This window comes from Arvicola amphibius, chromosome 7 (genome assembly GCF_903992535.2).
Source record: "Arvicola amphibius chromosome 7, mArvAmp1.2, whole genome shotgun sequence".
Classification (NCBI taxonomy): domain Eukaryota; kingdom Metazoa; phylum Chordata; class Mammalia; order Rodentia; family Cricetidae; genus Arvicola; species Arvicola amphibius.
Window position 1 is genome coordinate 47,064,490 of NC_052053.1, and position 16,927 is coordinate 47,081,416.

The 16,927-nt window shown below is 53.6% G+C and overlaps 1 protein-coding gene across 3 annotated transcripts in view; it reads right to left on the minus strand.

Moving 5' to 3' along the window:
- Positions 1–1,586: 1,586 nt before the first annotated feature.
- The window catches only part of Ntng2 (netrin G2), a 57,682-nt gene continuing 42,341 nt past the window's right edge, over positions 1,587–16,927 (minus strand). The window contains exons 3-9 of one of the 3 annotated variants that reach the window (XM_038337444.1): positions 14,007–14,179; positions 11,632–11,658; positions 7,425–7,499; positions 5,608–5,709; positions 3,854–4,021; positions 2,407–2,541; positions 1,587–1,819 (exon numbers count right to left, since the gene is read on the minus strand). In XM_038337444.1, the coding sequence (XP_038193372.1) occupies positions 1,587–1,819; positions 2,407–2,541; positions 3,854–4,021; positions 5,608–5,709; positions 7,425–7,499; positions 11,632–11,658; positions 14,007–14,179 (913 nt within the window). The remainder of the gene's footprint in view (positions 1,820–2,406; positions 2,542–3,853; positions 4,022–5,607; positions 5,710–7,424; positions 7,500–11,631; positions 11,659–14,006; positions 14,180–16,927) is intronic. The other 2 variants (XM_038337445.1, XM_038337446.1) reach the window with 2 other exon arrangements.

The window sequence follows — 16,927 nt, forward strand, 5'->3', positions numbered from 1 at the left end:
AAAGAGTGACCAGTAGGGGGCGGCATTTGGCCTCAGTCAGCCCACGTTCCATTCTCTGTCTTTACTCTGGTAAATCATACCAGCTAAGTTTAGCACACTGTCTTAGCTTTGCTTCAGACTTGAGCAAAGGCCTGGGGACAGGATGGCCTACAGAGAACAGCTGGCCGATAACAAGGAGGGGACACTTGTGGGAGCAGTGGGGCAATTAGGAGCCAGGACGAGGGACTAAGAGATGCGCAAAGATAAATGGGAGGGGAACCTGACCTCCAGGGCAAGCAGAGGAGGGAAACACCCAGGTGGGCCGACTGCTGTGACCTTTTGGGTCCTCACATACCAAGCACCTAAGCAAGCAAGGAAGTGTCGTGCCTACCTTGGGACACAGTGGCCAGGTCTGCAGCCTGGGAGTTCTGTGTAACCTCACATTGGACCTGAGACTCCAAAGCCAGCAGGGCCGAAATAACACGTTTATCCCAGGGGGTCACAGAAGAGAGTTACAAATTAGCATGGGGTTCAGCCTCCAGAATGCTCCCTGAGTTATCTTCCTGGGGCTTCCATAGCAGGTGCTCCGAATTTGGAAGGAGCTGTAGGAAAAGGGGGCACCTCTGTTTGGAAAAATAACTACCAGGTGGTGGCCACCAGGGTGGGGGGAGGACCAGGAGAGGACAGATTGGGAAAGAGTGCTCTCAGTATGGAACTGTTTTTTAAAGGCTTTTTTGTGGGTTCCTCTCTTTATCCAGACCTTCGGGAGTGTCTATCATTACAGAAAGCAAGAGGGCAGAGGCAGCTGTGAACTCCTTTTACTGTGGGCTTGCACGCCATCAGCCACCCTCGGTGACCAGCTCCCACCCGAGTCCCTCCTCACAAGGACAGTGAATACAAACAAAATAGTTCTCTAGAAAACAAGGTTTCTGCTCCGCCCTTTGTCCTACCCATCCCTCAGACAGTGAGTTCCTCTGTTTCCAGGCCTCCTTGGGGGCCTGGGGTCTGGTGAGTGCAAAAAAAGAGAGAGAGAGAAGAAAAAGAAAGAAAGAGAGAAAGAAAGAACAGAAAGAAGAAAGAAAGAAAGAAAGAAAGAAAGAAAGAAAGAAAGATACAAAAGAGAATCAAGTCAGCGACTAGAGTTGTAGGCAACTGGAGTTCCGGGTCTGCTGGCTGGTGGAGCCAGCCAGAAACAGGCGCTGGGGTGTGCGCAAGAGGTGTGTGTGTGTGTGTGTGTGTGTGTTTGTGTGTGTGTGTGTGGGGGGGCAGGACCTGCGGGTGTTGGGATGAGCAGCGTTTCTTCCCAGTCCCTGTCTCACCGCCAGCAAAAGGGAGAGGGGGGAGGAAGAATGAGGAGAAGAAGAAAGCAAAGAAACAAAGGAAAAATATAGGGACCTTGGGTCATTTAAAAAAAAATCTGAAAATCGCAGCCCGCCGGGCCAGGACTCCACAGCGCCCCCTGTGGGCGGTGAGGACAGTGTCGGAAGGGGCCGGTGAGCGTGGGCGGAGCAGGGAGGGCTGGAGGATTCTGCGAGTAGCACCTGGGAGCAGCTCGGCCGCACCCGTGTCGCCGTCGGGCCCGGGACTCCCGGACCCCTAGAGCGGACTCAGCAGCCCAGGCGGGCGGCGAGCCCGAGCAGCAGCAGGCATCCGAGCAGGGTGTCGGGGCGCGGGGCGGTGCCTGGCACGCGATCACAGTCCGGGCCACCGTCGTCAGCGAGGTCGCAGCGGGGCTGCTCGCAGCGTACGCCGGTGTAGCCGCGCGGGCAGGTGCAGCGCTGGTTCTGCAGGCAGGTGCCGCCGTTTTGGCAGAGCAGCTGGTCGTCGTCGCACACGTTGGCTGCGGACCGGAGGGGACAGTTGAGGAGCTGAGAGGAGGGATTGAGCTTCTGCAATGGGGCTCTGGGAACTCCCGTCCCCCCGGGTGGAGCTCTCGATGCTTAGGACGCACACCCTGCTTGGTGGGACCCGGCCCCTGTCTGTCCACCCCCCTGTTAGCCCTTCTATCCCCAGTTCCTCCCTGGTAGCGGTGCGACTCCCTAGGAGCTCATGCTGTCTGCCTCCAGAGCTTTGCCTACTCTGCTGCGGGTACATGGAGCGCTCTCCCAGGCTATATCCCTTGGGTCTCCCCCAAGCCTTCATTTCTTTAGAGCAACCAACTCAGCCAACTCCAGTCAGCTCCCCTTTAACCCCCAGCTCTCCTCCTTGCTGGCTCCCACTTGCCATGGACTCCACCCTCTGAAGACCTGACAATACCCACTTGAGCCCCCACCCACCCACTTTGAACTCCTTCATCACGCCCTTCTTGCTGCAACTGCTTGCTAGAAGCCCACCCCAGCCCGCAGCAGACCCATGTAGACCCCCTCCCACCATTCTGGATTACTCCTCCAGCCTGAAGGCTCCACCATCAGGGAACGGTCTACTCACGGTAGCATCCCTGGCGCCAGTAGTGCGTGGGAAGGCAATCATCGCACTTGGGCCCCACGGCGCCCTCCCGGCACTCGCAGAAGCCTGTCTCGTTGCACCGGTCATGCACAGAGCCGATCTGGTTGCAGTTACATTCTGAGGAGGAGCAAGGGCATGGGGCACGTGCAGTCGAAAGGGCAGCGTTCAGATAGGTTCTGCCCCAGGCTCAACCTTTATAGCTCTTGTTTATATCTCTGTTAGCTCAGTCTCTGTGCTCCTGGCCATGCTCCCCACAAGAGAGCTCGTGGCTGGGCCGCAGTGGGGACAGCTGGGGCATCCACATGGCTAGAGAAGGCTCTATAGTTTTTCCTCTCCTGGTATCCAACACTCTTTTCCTCGTCCCCACTGTGAGGCCTCAGTCAGTCCCATCTCCCTCTCTGGACAGCTGAAGGGGGCTGATTCTTTCTAATCCAAAACTAATAGTGTGATAGGTGACAGGTGTCTATCCAGGAGCCCCCCCCCCCCCCCTTCGCTCACCAAGGCTGGAGGAGGAAGAGCAGCCAGAGATTTACCGCTGCTCACTGCCGGCCCTAGCTGGTTTGGGGGGAGGGGAGTGTTTGTGTGCACGCATGACTGCGTATAGGGTGTGTGTATCCCTGACCCCCAGTTCTTGAAGCCCAGTGCTTGGCCTGAGATAGAGGCACAGACAGACAAGAAAAAGGGGGCACCTCTAATCAGATCAGAGGTCCTACCCTGTCCCTGCTGCTGGCCCTGTGTGACACTGGCAACACAATTCTGTTTGATCACTTTAGAGCTGATGGAATTATCTGAAGGCCTCAGCCATGATCCAGAGTGACAGCTCTAGCTTTGCAGCTGAGCAGGCCAGGTGGTGCTGCTGGTGGGGGATGGGCAGTGGTCCTGCTGGCTGCTGGTTAGGTTAGGATCCCGGGCTGCTCACAGCCTGAGACCTGGCCCCTGCTGGAAACAGGCCTGGAGATAGGCCATCCTGACTGCCCTTCTATGCTACTGGGTGTCATTTTGGGGCTATGGGTTTGGCTTTTAGGTTCTGTCCCCTGTCCAGGCCCAAGGAGCACCTTGGGACTTCTCTACCGAAAAGCTAGTGCTGGGACAGAACACGGAAGAAAGAGTGGGTGCCTAAGATGGCAGGCCCAGCTTTGCAAGGCTGGCTCTGAAAATTTGAAGGGCAGTTTCAACAGCAGGAAAGATAGAAACCATTTGGCTAACCCACCCCCCCAATTTTCTGGGGCGCCCAGAGAGGACAGGGGATGTGCACAATCCTTTGATTCTAACTAGTGCCTGTGTTTGTTTCCAGTGCCCACAGTCACAGCAGAAAATCAAAGGGCTTTGGTCCCCTAGAGATGCTCAGATGAGGAGGGCCTCAACCTGGAGGGTCTGGACCTCCCCAGGTGGTTCCTCCTCCTGAGACCCCCCTGCCACTGCCACTTACCAATGCAGACATTCTCGTCGTCCAGCTCCGCAGAGCCATTGCGGTAGTAGCCTAGGCGGCAATGCTGACAGTGCTGGCCTCGAGTGTTGTGTTTGCAGCTGACGCAGGTCACCACGTTCAGGAAGTCGATGTAGCTGCAACGGTTGGAATGGCCGTAGCACTCACAGTCTGGACCAGCCAAGTGGGAGAAACACCAGTGGTCAGTGAGCATTTGGGGGAAACTGAGGCATACAGGGAAGGACATACCCAAGAATACACAGGGAAGGTGGGTGGAGGCATCTTTGGAAGAAGGATTGGAAAGAGGCCCCAGGTCAGGATGAGATGAAGCTAACTCTGCTAGCTTTGAGTCTCTGGGAGGCCTGTGGGTAGGGAGTCATGGAGGCCAGGGCATGCCAACACCTGACCAGTGTCAGAGCAGATTGCTGTCTGAAGGATGCTCGTGTGCTGGGGCTGATTAGCAGTTGATTCATGCAAGGTAGGTGGGGTTGTGCTGCAGGCCGCGTTTTCAGAGGGTAGTGCCAGGGTTCCATGTTTGTTATGGTCCCCTCAGGGGCCTATGGATGAATAGAGTCATGCACAAATGGGGACGTGATGGGACGGGACAGAAAACCTTCCTTCCATGCTGCTTTGGAAGAGAGAAACTGACGGCTGTCCCTGTCCCTGCAAGTCCTGTGGGACTTCTCCTTACTAGCTGGGACTCCCCACAAGCTTGATTGGCTCTGTATTGCTAGTTTTAGCAAGACTCTAGGCATCATCACCTGACTTGCTCTGGCCTCAGTCCAGCTTTTGAATCTCACTGCACGGTTCAAACCAAGGAAAGCTACCTCTGAGTCATTGTGGTACCATGCACAATTCCTTCCACAAGTGTTTTTGGTTTTGTTGTTTTGAGACTGGGTCTCAGGTAGCTCAGCCTGACTTGGACTCAGTCTGTTGCTACGGATGAACTTGAACTTCTGACCTTCCTACCGCCACCTTCTGGGGTTGCTCCACACCCAGTTAGTGCCATGCTGCGGCTCCAGCCCAGGGTCTATTCCTGTGCCAGGCAAGCGCTTTGCTAACCAAGCCATGCCTCTAGCTTACCACAGGCTGTTCTTTTCTTTTTCCTGAGACAGGGTTTCTCCATAGCCCTGGCTATCCTGAAACTAGCTCTGTAGATTTAGGCTGGCCCTCAAACTCACAAAGATCTGTCTGCTTCTGCCTCCCTAGTGCTGGGATTAAAGGCATGCGCCACCACTGCCTGGCAGTTCCCTCTCTCTTGTGATGCTCAGGGTGGGGCTGATCTGGTCTCCATAGGATTAAAGTCACAGGAGACCCTGGAGAAATGCCTTTGAGATATATCTAGAGGAACTGGTGGGCCCACCCATGCGTCTGCCTGACCTGTTCCTGACCTGGGTCCTCCAGAGACACTGAGGAGGTAAAGCATCCTCTAGATGCCCCCAAAGAGCATTGCCAGTAACCTAAGTGTCCCAGATTCCACTCCAACCAAGACAAGCCCCTGGGCCACACCTCCCAGGGGAGCCAGGTCAGGCTATTTGTGGCAGCTGCTTCTCCTGCCATGTGCCTGCCCACTGTGCCTGAGTTGGTTTCTGACTCATCCCCGCTTTCAGCTCCCTTGGGGCCAGAGAGACGCTGCTTAACCTTGACCCAGCTATTCTGGGAGGGTTCTCTGCATTGGCACCGACTAGCTCTGTCTTGCCTTGTTTTTGTCCAGTGATCTGGGGAAGAGGCTAGAGGCATGGCCCGGGTCATCTTACCTTGAAATTCTTCAATGGGTATCACTTGAGGAGATCTGGGCTTGAGCTGGAAAAGTATGGAGCCCTTGACTTGGGAGGGGACAGCAGCCGAGATAGGCACAGCTTAGAGAGATGAGAAACAAGTGCTTATACCTGCCATGGTCCATCCACCGGGGCAAGCCATTTGTAACCATGGAGAAGCTAGACCAAGACTTCTGAGTGTCTTAGGCTGGCGCCAGACAACCCTATCAACTTTTCACATATGAGGCAGGGAGAGGCCACATGGCCCTCAGGTGTGGAGTGAGATTCCCAGGTTGTGGAGTTCCAGGTTGAAGCACCTTGTAGCGATGAGTGCATCCCCACAGCCTCTGCCCCCCCCACCCGAGGACACCTATCCATCTGCTGGACCAATCCCCAAACAATTTCTCCCTCTCCTAAGCCCCCAGCCTAAGGCATTTGCAGACACTGAGAGATATTTGGATGACAGAAAGCAAATGTCACTGCCCTTCTGCTCTCTCCCTCTGTCCCCAGAACTCCCCTGGTCATCAAATTCTGAGTCTAAACCTGGCATTAAATACTGTATCTTGGGGCTGGAGAGAGACTCAGTGGTTAAGAACATTTGTTGCTCTGATAGAGAACATGGATCATTTCTCAGCACCCATGTGTCAGCTCACAACGCTCTGTAACTCCAGTTCCAGAGTTCGAGAGCGTCCACACCCTCTTCTGACCTCCATGGGTACCAGGCACATATGAAGTGCGCATACTTACATGCAGGCAGAACACTCATACACACACAACTATTCCTAAATAGTTTTAAGACTGCACCATCTTTCCTCTGAGGACTTCCTTCTGTTCCAGCTACGGCGGGTCCTTTGCTGTCATTGGGTGTGACTTGCAAGTGTCATTCAGTCAAGAATGCAGGCAGCCTTTCCCTGCCTGGAATCCCACCAGTGCCCAACCCCATTCTTAGAGGTGACCATTCTACTATCGTGGAGAAATCAGCCTCTGTACTTCCTTCTAGGACTTTCTGGTCCTTTAGTGGGGCCAGAGCAGGAGCTGACTAGTGTATTCATCGCCAGAGAGGATTGTTGATTGAGGGACCGACCTCTAGGATGTAAGAAGCTAAAGCTCCGATGCTCCCGAGTTGTGCAAGAAACTGTCAGCAGAGGGCGCTCAAAGCCTGGCTCATTCATCCCTGGGCTGGAGGGGCACTTGAGGTGTTTGGATAGGAAAAGACAATAGGGCTGACAATAGGTTATCTGGGGACAACTGAGGACAACCTTCCTTCTTGAAGAGACAAGCTAGCCCATGAACATCCATATATGACTAGAGATGAGCCCCCTCTCTTGGGTGTTCCCCCACAGTGGGAAAATAGTGCTTTTGACCTGGTCCTGGGGGGTTTCTACACAGTTCACAACCTCATGTAACTGCTATTGTCCACCGTTAGACTGTCTTTGCATCAGGCCTCTCCTGCCACCTTTATTTATCCAGAGTCACCCCTATTCTGAGCCCTGTCGGATGCCCAGGTATCCTGGGACCCACATTGTTAGGAGGGAGAGGAGCGGTTCCTTCTCCAGACTCTGAAGCCCTTGGAGAAGGTTTAGCGAAATCACTACTGGCTTCTAACAGGGGCGGGGCTGGGAGTAGGGGTGAACGTGGCCTCTAGGACTTATACCTCCTTGCTTTAACTCTTGAGTTCTCTCTCCCGCTACTTTCAGTTCTTGGGGCCCCCTCCGACCCAGGCCCACCATATAAGCCTGCCACCCCTTCTACAGAGGAAGGGGCCCGAGGGTCTAAGATGGAGCTTCCAAGGTCTCAGACCTAGCATGCCGCCATACCTTCTGCACTGGTGGACACCTGGGGCCAGAGGGAGCTATCACCAAGGGGGGCAACAGTAGGTGGCTTGGTCTGCCCTTGGGAGGAAGAAGAGAAGAAATCAAATCACGTGATGGTGGTGCCCCCACCCTCCCAGAGGCCCCTGTAAGAAGTGACACCTACAGGCTCTGTCATTATCGGCCAAAGGACGGGGCTCCATTTCCGCTACGGAGGTGCATCTATGCTATTGCAGCCTGCAGAGGATATGCACGCACACACTTGAAGCCTGATGAGAGGAGGCCCCCATGCCTGAGGCCCTGTGGCCTGTGGATAGTCCTTCCTTCACTGGGACACTGCCTGCAAGGACTCTTCCCTCTTTGTGTGGTTTCTGTTACAACTTGAGGGTCAATCTGAACAAATCCTGTGTGCGAAACCTTAGGCTAGTGCAGTGCTGGCGAACAATGTCCTGGCCTAGGAGACAAGACTCGTTGAGGAAGGTTCTAGAAGGTTTCCCAGAGTGTCCTCCGATGTCTAACTCGCCTTTCTGATCACTGCCCTTCTACCCTCTGATCCTTGGACTGAGGATCAGGGACCTCATCATGGCTCACCAACTCCCCGACCCCCGTCAGTTCCTAGAGCTGCACACAAAGCAAGGAACATAGTCAGCAATCACTGACAAATTCAAAGGACAGAACTGGGAGAAGGTTGTGTGTGTGTGTGGGGGGGGGCATCAGGGAGGAGCTGATGTCTTCCCTTTTGGAAAAGGATTACCATGGTGGCTGATGGAGAAAGAAAAAGAAATTCTACCAGTTAAAAACGGCAGGAGATTCCCAGCTGGGAGCCTGAGGTCTTTGGACATCAAATTGACATTAATATGGTATTCAGTGAAGAGACAAGGCCACAGGACCCAAATTGGCAAGGGCTTAATTAAGAGCCCTGGTAAATCCACCCCGAAGGCATCTTGCTTCTGAGCTTGGCTCCCCCCACCCGCATGAGGAGGCTGGGAAGGATTAGGGGCTTCCAGACAGCTTGACATTGGCAGGAGATAGAAACTTCTGGGACTGGGGTATCTAGGCCCAGCTGGGCTGTAGCCAAAGAGGTCTGAGAACCTTGTGGACGGTACTGGGTCCAGGAAGAGAAAGCTTCTCTCTGATTCTTCTGGGACACACTCAGGGGTCCTGTGTTGTGCGTCAAGACTAGAAGAGGATCCTTGGGACCAAGAGCCCATGTTAGCTATGTCTTAAACGCTGGACCATTTCCAAACACTTGGGACTTCAGGGGCAGTAGCCCCAAGTGGCAGAGGGGGCAGGGAGTGAATGGAATCGGCCCCGTGTTCCAGCTGTGTGTTTCCTGGGACCTTGGGAAGCTGTTTCTCTAATTTTTTTAACCAGCTTTATTGAGGTATAATTTGCATACCATAGCCGCGGTGGTTTCTTCCCAAGCCTCAACGCCCTCCTCCAGGGAGACTAGGAAGAGAACGCTGTGCAGCCAGCCAGACACCTGAATGCAACTGGCATCCAGACCAAAGGTATGCCAAGTGTCCCAGGGACTCTGGGTACAGGCTTCAATGGTCACACAGGAGCTAAGGATGTCCTAGATGAGAAGGTGCAGGCTGCTGACTGTTACCTTGAAGCTACTTCCTCCCCTTAAAGCTTAGCCATCCAGCACAGGGCTCAGAATTACAGATCTGACTTTCACTGGGAGTTTGCTGTTGCAGCCTGGAGGATGGGCATGCCGGCTTCTCACTAGCAAAATCCTGCAGTCAGTCAGTCCTGGGCTCAAGGGGACTCTTGTAACTCAGACCCCGTCCTTCTAGAGTGACCTCACTGGGCTCCCTGTCTTCTCATATTTAGCATCCAACTTCAGTCTGCCCTACCCAGCTTCCAAGTTGGTTCAAGGTCCCCCAGTATCTGGCAGCCAGTGCTTATCCCCACCCTGCATGAACCACTGGTCAGTGGCAGATAGAGCACCCGCCCCTTCCTGGTTATTTTTGGTCCCCTCTGTCCATCACAGGCTCAACCAAGTGCAAAGGTCTCCAGAGGCAGCTAGGCCTGAAAGCCCAGATTCCTCTGCCTCCGAGGGGTTCCTGGGAGCAGGAAGTTTCCTCTGGAAGGTTTAGTCTATGGGTTCAGCCCTCTGCACACGTCCCCGTAGAGAGGAGGGATTCAGAGAGAGCTGTGGTGTGGGCCTGGGAAGGTAATTTTCTCAAGGATGCTGGTGGACCTTAAGAGGCCGCCCTGTGCTGTAGACAGAGACGAGACAGAGTGTGGGGCTAATCCCTTCCCCAGCTGCTGGGGAATCTCCATCCTGAGATGTCACCTGCCAAGGGTAAGAAGTGTCTAGGCAGGGATGAGAGAGAAGAAAGGTCCAAGGGACAAGGAGTTGTCACCATGTCTCCTCTGAGAAGAGGGGACGGAGGGATATGTTACTGGGGCTAAAAAGGAGTTACTTGGCCACCATCTTGCTGGTACACTCCAGGAGGAGGAATCTTTTTAGATTCCCAGCATCTGCAGTGGGCTAGACCTGGCACTCCTTCCCCAGATGAGTTCAGAGGGGCACACTGGGATCCCGTGCCACTTGGATGCTCCAGTGCTGCTTTGGGAGGGCAAATAGCCATCAAGTCTGTAGCCCCGGGTGTAGCTGCTCCTGTAGTCACTGCTGCCAGCCAGGAAGTCCGTCTGGGCCTAGCTCTGCTCACAGGTGTTTAGGAGTCTGCTTCCTCTCAAGGCTCCTCCTGCCCTGATCTCCACTAATCCGACTCTGTTCTTCCCCCTGGCCAGCAGCTAGACGGAGAATCCAAGAGGTGGCCAGGTAGGGACAGAGCCTGAGCCAGCTCCATGGATGGATTACAGAGGATGTCTGGGTAACAAGGCACCGTCTCTTACTGAATATCTGAGTGGACTTGCTGCCATGGGCACCCTCCTACAAGGTCCTGTCCCCTTGGCTACACTGACCTCTGGGCTCTTCTTTACAACATTTGGAGGAACAAGAAGATTCCGGAAGCCTCAGTGGTTGCCTTAGCTAGGACTCCTGGCTGGGATGGTTTACTGAGATGGCCTGGGGACGCCCTCAGCCAGTGCTTTGATGGGACTAGATTGCTAATAGTGTTTCTACTCTACGAAGCAAGCGTCTGCTCTTCCCTGGGTGAGGGAGGCAAGAAGGGAGGGAGCAAGCACCCTTGGGTGTATTCTCATACCTACCTGTGGGCTGTGGGGTGCTGGGGGCTGCAGGGGCTTGGATGGTAGACGTGGAGGGGACAGAAGTGATAGGACCCCTCTTTGTGGCCTCAGTGGCCAGAGGGGCTTTGGGCGCAGAGTCTTTGATAGACCTGCTGGTACCTGGCAAGACACGGAGAAAGCAGGAAAGGGTGGAGTAGGGGCCTCCCAGAGAAGTCCTCACTTACTCTGATGTTGGGGGCAAATACCAGTGATGTTTACAGAGTCCAGTTTCTCTCTGCCCACTAGCATCTCAGATAGGGGCCAACCTGACTGAGGCAGGACAGGCAGACAGAGTGTGTCTCCATAGAAACACGGTGGAGGGCAGTGAAGTCCTTGGAGACATCCACGAAGCTCGGGGTCTGCCACAGTTTAACACTGACAAGCCCTTTCAAATTGACTCTGGAGTGGGTACATCTTTTGGGGCAGAGTGAGTTTGCAATGTCTAAATGAGATGTCACAGTGCCCTGCTTTGCATAGCCACCTGGCTCCACTAAACGCTTAGGAACACCATGAGGATGAGAGTCAGCAGGTACCCACATCAGACCCCCCCCCACACCATTCTTGGGGCTTCTAAGACACCTGCACTCTTGCAGATGCCCCTTCCCAGCGTGACATTCCCTGACATCCAGAGCACTGGGATCAGAGCTTGACCCTCCAACAAGCTGGCTGTAGAGGATGCCTGGAGGAGGTACCATGTGACCAAACTTGGGACAGACACTGCCACAAATAGAGAAGGACCCTATCCTAGCTGTGTACAAAGGGCAGAATGGAGTATGGGAGGACAGGGAACTCTGTCCACCCAGGGGTCAGAGGACCACAAATGCACAAAGGCCCTATCCTTCTTCCAAAGCAGCATGAGAAAGCTCCTAGGAGACCTGTGGTGTGGTGGAGAAGCAGTCGGGTGTGATTAGATGCAAGGGGAACACAGGCCAGGCCTGGAGAGACAGAAGCCCATTCCTGTCCACTCTGAAGGCCCAGCCCCAGAGTCTTGTACCAAGTGCGGCATACTTACTGCCAAAGGCGGAGCCCGCAGCAGCACCTGTAAGGGCACAAGAGGGTAACAGTGTTAGACATGAGACCTGGCCACCCTAACCTGGCACAGGACATTGTACAAGGCAGGGGAGCTCACAGAGATGTCATCCAGTCCCACTAAAGGGAAGGAGACTTAGAGGGCCCGAGAATCTGCTGGGTCACGGGCAGCCGATGGGTCCACAACCATTCTCACGATTCTCCCCGCTGACTGCCTGGAGGCTGCGCTTAGTCCATTTTTCAGAAGGGACACTGTGAAAAGCATTCCCTACTGTTTAACCACACCTTTCAGGATCCCTAAGGCAGAACAATGTCCTCATGGACAGAGATATCACCAAGGAATGGGAGGTGTGACCTGCTGGGAGAACGGCAGTGTGAGAGGCTGGATCCCATCTCCCAGTGTTCTGTGCCTCTGTGGGGAAGGAAACCTGAGGCTGGATTAACTAGTGATGTTGCCATCCCTGAGTAGAACTGTCACAGTCACAAAAGGAAGGAGTCAGCCACAGCTTTTCCTAGGTGGTTCCGAGGACTTGTGGGGACAGAGGACTGGGTGGGGCACTGGGTGGTTCTCCTGATCTCTATTCCAGTCTTTCCCTACATACCCGGCAGGTACCATATGCCTGAGACATAGATGAGCTAGGAGTGTGGGAGCTGAAGGCAAGGACTAGGTGCTAACAGTGGGGTGCAGGGGCCAGGTGACCTCAGAGTTTGGTCCTGAGGGTAAGGAAGGCACAGAGATACAGTGGAATGATCCAGTCTCAAGAGACTGGGTGTGGAGGACTTTGGCTTTGGGAATAGGGAATGACGGAGGGAAAGGCAGGGTGATTTCACAGGGGCCTTGTGTTTGGGGAGACTGACAACTTAGGGGTTCACTCCCAAGGCTTTGAAGTAGGTGGGCACCTAGGATGGGTGTCCCTGTGATTATAAAGAGGAGGTCCCAGAGAGGAGGTAGATAGAGGGAAGTGGGGGTGAGGTGGGGGAGGGTTCCCAAAGCAGGGAGGAGATAAGACATAAAAGCGACCCTGGGGTCTGTTTGTCTGGTTGGCAGGGCATGGGGACAGTGGCTCTCTTAAGTACTCTGCAGGTAGTAGTTCTGGTCCATGATGGTGGAGGTGACAGGTGGGAAGCTGTGGAAGGAACCAAACAGAAGGGTAGGGTGGGGTATGGCTGTAGGACAGATGGAGGGGAGACAAGCCCACCAGTAAGAGGTAGCAGCGAGGACTAAAGGAAGGCACGGGAGATGAAGAGATGTGGAGAGGCACCCAGGAGGAGGGAGCTAGATGGGGGCAGGCCAGCAGCCCGCCAAGCCCCCTCTGTGCCTTTGAAGACCCTTGAGTGCCTCGCGGTGCTTGGCAAGTCATCGCTTCAAAGGCTTGTCACAGCGCTGGCTGTAGCCCACGCGCGCCATGCCTGTCACCGTCTGCCTTGCCACAGCCTTCGGCTTTGATCAGTATAAAGTCACATGAATCTTTTAGGGGTGAGGGAGGGTGCCAGATGGGACATGTGGTTTGGGAACCACGTGGACCCTGGCTTTGTCACTGGGTCCCATGTTGGCCGGGACTGGCTGTGGGACCAGGAGGGCACTGGGTCTTTGGGTGCTCATCTGGGGGTGGGGGTGGGGGGTTAGTCATGGCAATCCCATGGTATTGCGAGGGCTCAGGGAAGCCACGTGTAGCCACTGATCCTGGTGCACCCTCAGTGTGGAACAGATCATTTGGTGCATTTCAGGGGTCTGAGAAGCCAGCTCAGGCTCTCCTCTGTTTGCAGCCCAGAGACTTGTGGGAGCTGTGATTTCATGAAGCCTGTTCTTGGGATCCCCCACACATGAGGATCTCTCAAAGAGTGCTCATGATACAGACATGTGTGAGGAAACTCTCACATGGCTCCCCTTGATAGCTGAGTGAGGCGGGGACAAGACCAGGCTGAGAGCAGGGGCTCAGACAAGCATCTCCAAGGACACTTCTGCCAAATGTGAAGGTTAGTACTTGACCGCCAGCAGCAGGGCTGGGGGTTCAGTGCCAGAAGCATGTGACATGCTGCATGCACCCCATAACCACTGATTGTTAGGGGGCATTCACTGTACCAGCTGTCCTGAATCTCCACAGGTCTCCCACCCTGCTCTCAGAGTGAAGAAGGGTGGCAAGATGCTGAGAAACCCAGTGGGGTTGGCCTGCCAGCAACTAGGGCTGACACGGAAGAGGGCAGCTGGAGGGTCAGCATGTGTGCGTGTCCACACCTGCTGCCCCCTCCTTTGTGTGTGTGTGTGTGTGTGTGTGTTTGTGTGCATGCAAGTACACATGTGAGCCACAGTCCTGGGGCACAGGATGAGCATCACCACTGGCTTGGCTACATACGTACAGGCATTGGGAGAGCCATGGGGCAGCGGCAGGTAGGAGCCAGCTCGCCAGGCCCGTGTACGGAAGTTCTTCTTGCACTTGCCACAGTCGGGGCCCGTGGTGTTGTGTTCACACTCGCACTGCAGACTGCCCTCGCGCACTGTGCACAGGTTGGCGTGCAGGTTGCATTTGCACCTGAGGAGACCAGAGGATGGGGGAGGTCAGCAAGCTCCAGGGCAGGCCACTTGGCCTTCTGGTGAGAAGGCAAGAACTCAGGAGCAGGAGTGGCCAGGACTGTGATGGGCAGCCCTGGAAGGGACTCGGGAGGTCAGTCATTCATTGCACACTCAGACTCTCCTTCAGGACAAAGAGGGCAGATGCCCACTCCCATGGGTCAGGTACCTTTTCCAGCCAGGGGTGTGCTGGACCACCTGAGGTTGTTTCTGACTGCCCTGTGTGGATTCCTGAACTTCTGTTCTTAGATGGAGAGAGACTCCCTTATGTCAGATGGTTCAGCAATTTGACCACCTGAACTCCTTTTTAATATTAATTAATTAGTTAATTAATATATTATTTATATTTATTATTATATTATTATTATTATTTTTTTTGGTTTTTTGAGACAGGGTTTCTCTGTGGCTTTGGAGCCTGTCCTGGAACTAGCTCTTGTAGACCAGGCTGGTCTCGAACTCACAGAGATCTGCCTGCCTCTGCCTCCCGAGTGCTGGGATTAAAGGCGTGCGCCACCACCGCCCGGCCTTATTATATTATTTTTGAGACAGAGTTTCTCTGTGTAGCCCTGGCTGTCCTGGAACTCCCTCTTTAGACCAGGCTGGCCTCGAACTCACAGAGATCCGCCTGCCTCTGCCTCTCTAGTGCTGGGACTAAAGGTGTGCACCACCACTGTTTGGCTTTTTAAAAAAAAAATTTGAGAGAGCATTTCATATAGCTCAAAATGGCCTTAGCTATGTAGCTAAGAAGACCTTGAACTTCTGACCCTCCCAAAATCATCCCAACAAGAGTTAGGAATATAGGTATTGGCTAGCATACCCATTTTTAAAAGTTAAATTAATTCAACTTGTGTGTGTGTGTGTGTGTGTGTGTGTGTGTGTGTGTGTATGCGCGTGCACATGCACTCGTGCATGCACGCAAATGTGTGCCACAGCATGAATGTGGAAGACTGGGGATGACACTTGAGTCATCAAGTTTGGGGACAAGCTGAGCCATCTCTCCGGCCCCACAATCATTGGGTTTTTGTTTGTTTGTTAGTTTGTTTTAGTGTTATGGAGATTGAACCCAGGGCTTTGTACCCACTAGATAAACCCTAGACCCACTAAGCCCCATATCCACACCCACATTAGCGCTTACCTGAGGTGGGCAGACAGGTGATGAATAGCGAGCCACACCCCAGACACTGCTGTTCACAGACCCAGCCACTGAGGGTGACAGAAAGAACCCCAGCTCCTCAGCCCCGTCAGTTCACCCACACATGTATTATTCACCATTTATTCAAATATTCATAGGCAGCTCATCATTGTGCAAACTGGTAAATAAAGGGAAAGCAATAGCATGGATTCTGCCTGTCTTCTATATAAGCTATACCTCAGGTAACCTAACACCAAAGGGGGCATAGTTCTGTTCATAGCAGCAGCTCATGACAGAAGTGGGGGTCCCTAAGAATGGAGGGCTTCAGGCACTGAGCCATGACTGCCCAGAACAACACAGATGACACAGACAGGAAGAGAACTTTCTAGATCGTTCGCCGCTGGAGTGGAACTTGAATCAGACCGAATCTGGACCAGAAACACCGAGGACAGAGCCACACGCTGAATGCCACTGAATGTGTGGGCTGTGGATGCAACCCGCACGGTGCAGACGCGCATCTGGCTCATCAATAGACGGGTGGCAGAGGGTGAGGACTGCTACGGAGGGAGGGGACCCCAGCGAACCCTGGAGGGACTTCAAAGGCTCGTTAGCCCAGGGCCAAGTAAGCACATGGCTGGGCCTGGGTGGAGACACGGTCAGAAAAATGCCAAGTGTACCTAGAAGGCACATGGCCATTGATACTAAGGTGTCTATGATATTACTGCATATCAGTTGTCACTATGCCGCTGCACACTGGTTCTTAACGTCTCTGTCTTCTAGAGAAATCCAGAGATATTTGCAAGTGCAGCTATGGGACAGTTGAGGGTGGCTTTTGGGTGAGAAAAAGGCCACACAGTAGAGACTCTAAGGAAAAAGAAGACCTCAGATGGTAGCTGGAGCAGGAGGCTCTCTTTGTGTGTGTGTGGGAATGGGAAGTTCTTCACAGCCCAAAGTTAAAGAGAACTGGGCATGATGGTATGCCCCTGCAATCTCTGGGGTTCAGGAGGCCGAGGCAGGAGAATCTCAAGTTCCAGGCCAGACAGGGCTAGAGAGTCTTTGTCCAGAAAACCAAGCCAATCCACAAAATTAGTGAGGCATGGGGAGGCAGGCAGGTCATGTGAGCACAAGTTTGCCTTATCCTGAGATAGACAGACTCCCAAGATATATTGTCAATATTTGGAAAAGGCAAATTGCTGATATGCTGATTGGAATCTTATTTTTATTAAAATATGCAAGGAAAAATATTTATAGGGTAATGTAATGTGGCAGGCTCTGAACTGGGAATTAAATAAGTAAGTTAAACAGTTGGCAAAGAAGATGGGGGTCCCTGCTCTGATGGGCACCAACTAGGAGATGATAAAAAAATAAAAAAAAAAAACAATGACGAGTGGGCAGTGGCAGGAGAGGGGAAACAGCATTGAAGGATGAACAAATAGTGCACAGGGCATTTTAAGACAGGGGAACTGTCCCTTACGATACTGTGATGGGGGCATGTCAGAACTCTAGGGAACCTTGCAAAAGCTGGACATCAGCTAACAAACGTGTTCATAATGATAGCAGCCATACCACCGAAGTGTG